General features: G+C 44.4%; 1 protein-coding gene across 1 annotated transcript; it reads right to left on the reverse strand.

The window, feature by feature from the left end:
- Positions 1–1,449: 1,449 nt before the first annotated feature.
- LOC124373512 lies at positions 1,450–2,247 on the reverse strand (the record flags this gene model as incomplete). The annotated part of the gene is made up of 2 exons (XM_046831872.1): positions 1,837–2,247; positions 1,450–1,568 (listed from the first exon to the last, which is right to left on the reverse strand). Coding segments are annotated over exons 1-2 (530 nt in total), but the record flags the coding sequence as incomplete, so codon positions are not given.
- Between the last annotated feature and the right edge of the window lie 379 nt (positions 2,248–2,626).

The raw sequence follows: 2,626 nt of genomic DNA on the forward strand, positions 1-2,626 counted from the left end.
AACACGATAGTGGTATTTTATAAATTTAATAAATGTTTACACGTATGAAGCCTTTAAATAGTAAACATTTGTATTTCTGAAGGTGCAATCGATTTTAATTTGAGTTTATATTTGTCATTACCAAGTGTTTCGACAGATCTCATTAAAAATTACCATAAATTGCACACAATAAAAAAAGATGAGAAATTTTCGCAGTACGTACACAAAACATGATTGGAGAAAATTATATGTTTTTTTGTATGAAGACATGTAGTTTATTAAGGTATTATTTTTATAAATAATGAGAAATTGCATTTAATTTCAAAATATTATATTTAAGTCATAAATAATTTAAAGCGAAATATCGGCCTTGAAGATTTGTGTTTGGTAGAAATGAAATAATAGAAATCTACTGTATAGGTTTTTTTTTCGAGATTATGTGTCGCTACTTTAAATATATTTGCTTGTCTTCTTCAAAAAAGGGAGGATGGGTTTCAAAACTCTCAAGTAATGTACATATTGTTACGTTTTTACAAAACTAAATAATTCTTATGTGGGTTTACAAATAAGCAACACGATTATTAGTTACAATTAATAATGTTTATTAAAGCTAATTTACAATAAGGGACAAATAATTACTTTAATTGAAAGAAATTACTATTTACAATTATTACTATTAATTACAACTCCAATAATTACAATTACTATTATTAATATTTGCTAAATGACTAAGATGGCTTCTGCAAAACTAATATTATTTGCAATCACAAATATAGCTAATTAACAAGTGGCTTTACTGTTCTCTTCTGCTTAAGTCCAATTTGCTTACGGTTTCCCCGGTGTCGTATCCTTCCACAGGAGTTGTCCAATACTGCGCTGAATCTTCCGGTCGATCCCACGATGCGACGATTCCCACAGCAGTATCTCCGCAGGCACTCACTATCACAGGATCCGTGTCACGACACCCACTACCACTGCCTCACTGGTACTCACAACTCCCCCGGCTCCCCAGTAGACGGCCTTATATAACCTTCTAGCATTCTTGCTAGAAGGGTCTATGCCGGTGGGCTCTGGAAGGTCTAGAAGATTCCGGAGTCAATGGGGCAGTGAGTCTTTTTACCAGGAAGACTGCTCTAGACTTTCTATTGTCATCAGCCTATTCAGAAGAAAGGACTGGCCCAGCCATTTATGAGGGTTGTTGATGGCTCTCGCAGAAGGATTTATGGCGGTCCCTTACGTCAACAGCCAGGCCGCCACCGCAGCCGCCGCGCGACGGCCAGCTCCGTGACACTGCCACTCTCCTTAAGGCTGATCGTCCCGATCAGTGTTGGAACCATGGTAAGACGCTAGACGATCTAGGTGGACGACGAGCATCTTACCTCTTGGGTGTCTTTGGATTCGGTAGACCACGTCGTTGATTCGTGTCACCACACGATAAGGTCCAATCCAGTCCTGTGAAGCTTTGGGCACCTTCCCTTCCTCCGCAGGGGACTGTAGAGCCAAAACCAAAGTTGTTCTCCTGGAATCCAGCTGAGTTGGCTTGTTCGGTCGTAGCGAGCCTTCATCTTGTCACTGGCGACCTTCAGGTGCTGGCGAGCAAAACTCGTGAGTGTTCGTGCAATTGATCAACGAGTTCCGAGGCGAAGTCAGTTCGCTGGCCTCTCCTTGTCCAGGTGGTAGGCCGAAACCATTGAGATCACTTGGTTTAGCCGAAGTTCTCTTCCGAAGACCATTCTTGCTGGGGTAAACACCAGTTGTTTCATGGCTAGAAGATCTGTAGGCCAGCAGAAAAAAACTGGCACCTTCTTATCCCAATCCCGCTGGCTGGTGGAGACAACTTTCCTGAGATGGACCGACGAGAGTCTTGATGTATCTTTCAACCATCCCATCGGATTGCGGGTGAAGCGGGGTTGTCCGTGTCTTATGCACTCCCAGACGCTGAAGAACATCCCTCATCAAGATAGATAGAACCGAAGTTCGTCCCTTGGTCGCTGTGTAGCTCACGGGGGTACCCCGTACCGGCAGACGAGAGTCGTTCACCAAGCATCCTGCCAACAGTAGATGCCTCCTGGTTTGGTATGGCATATACTTCTGGCCATTTCGCGTGAAGTAATCCATGGCCACCAGGAGATATTTATTCCCTGCGTCTGTCACGGGAAATGGTCCAGCGATGTCGCGATGGCGATCCTCTCGAAGGGGTGATCCAACGTTTGTACTGCCGCATCCTGCCTCGACTTCTGGTTTTGAGGCCCTCGGCTTCCAGCACATACATCACATTGGCGGCACCATTTCTCAACATCAGCCCTAAGGTGCAGCCAGTTAGAACCGTTGTCGCAACTTTTCCACTGTCTTGTTGACACCAAGATGACCTCCAGGACGCTCCGTTATGCCAACTCCATAAGGACTTCCCTCCTCTTACTTCTTGGGAGTACGATCTGTTCGATTTTCCTCTTCCCATTAGGAGCTTCCCAGATCCTTATTAGTACTCCGTTCTTGATCTTCATAGAGTCCCCACTGTGCCCAGTAGCTCTTGTATAGGTGATCTCTAGCCGCGATGTCTTCCCAACTAGGTCGAGTTCCAGCTTCCACCTCTCGCAGGAGTGGGTCCGATCTCCGTGTCTCCTAGCTGCTCGTTCCGAAGTTCACT

This window comes from Homalodisca vitripennis, unplaced genomic scaffold, assembly GCF_021130785.1.
Source record: "Homalodisca vitripennis isolate AUS2020 unplaced genomic scaffold, UT_GWSS_2.1 ScUCBcl_5792;HRSCAF=12691, whole genome shotgun sequence".
In the NCBI taxonomy this organism is placed as follows: Eukaryota; Metazoa; Arthropoda; class Insecta; order Hemiptera; family Cicadellidae; genus Homalodisca; species Homalodisca vitripennis.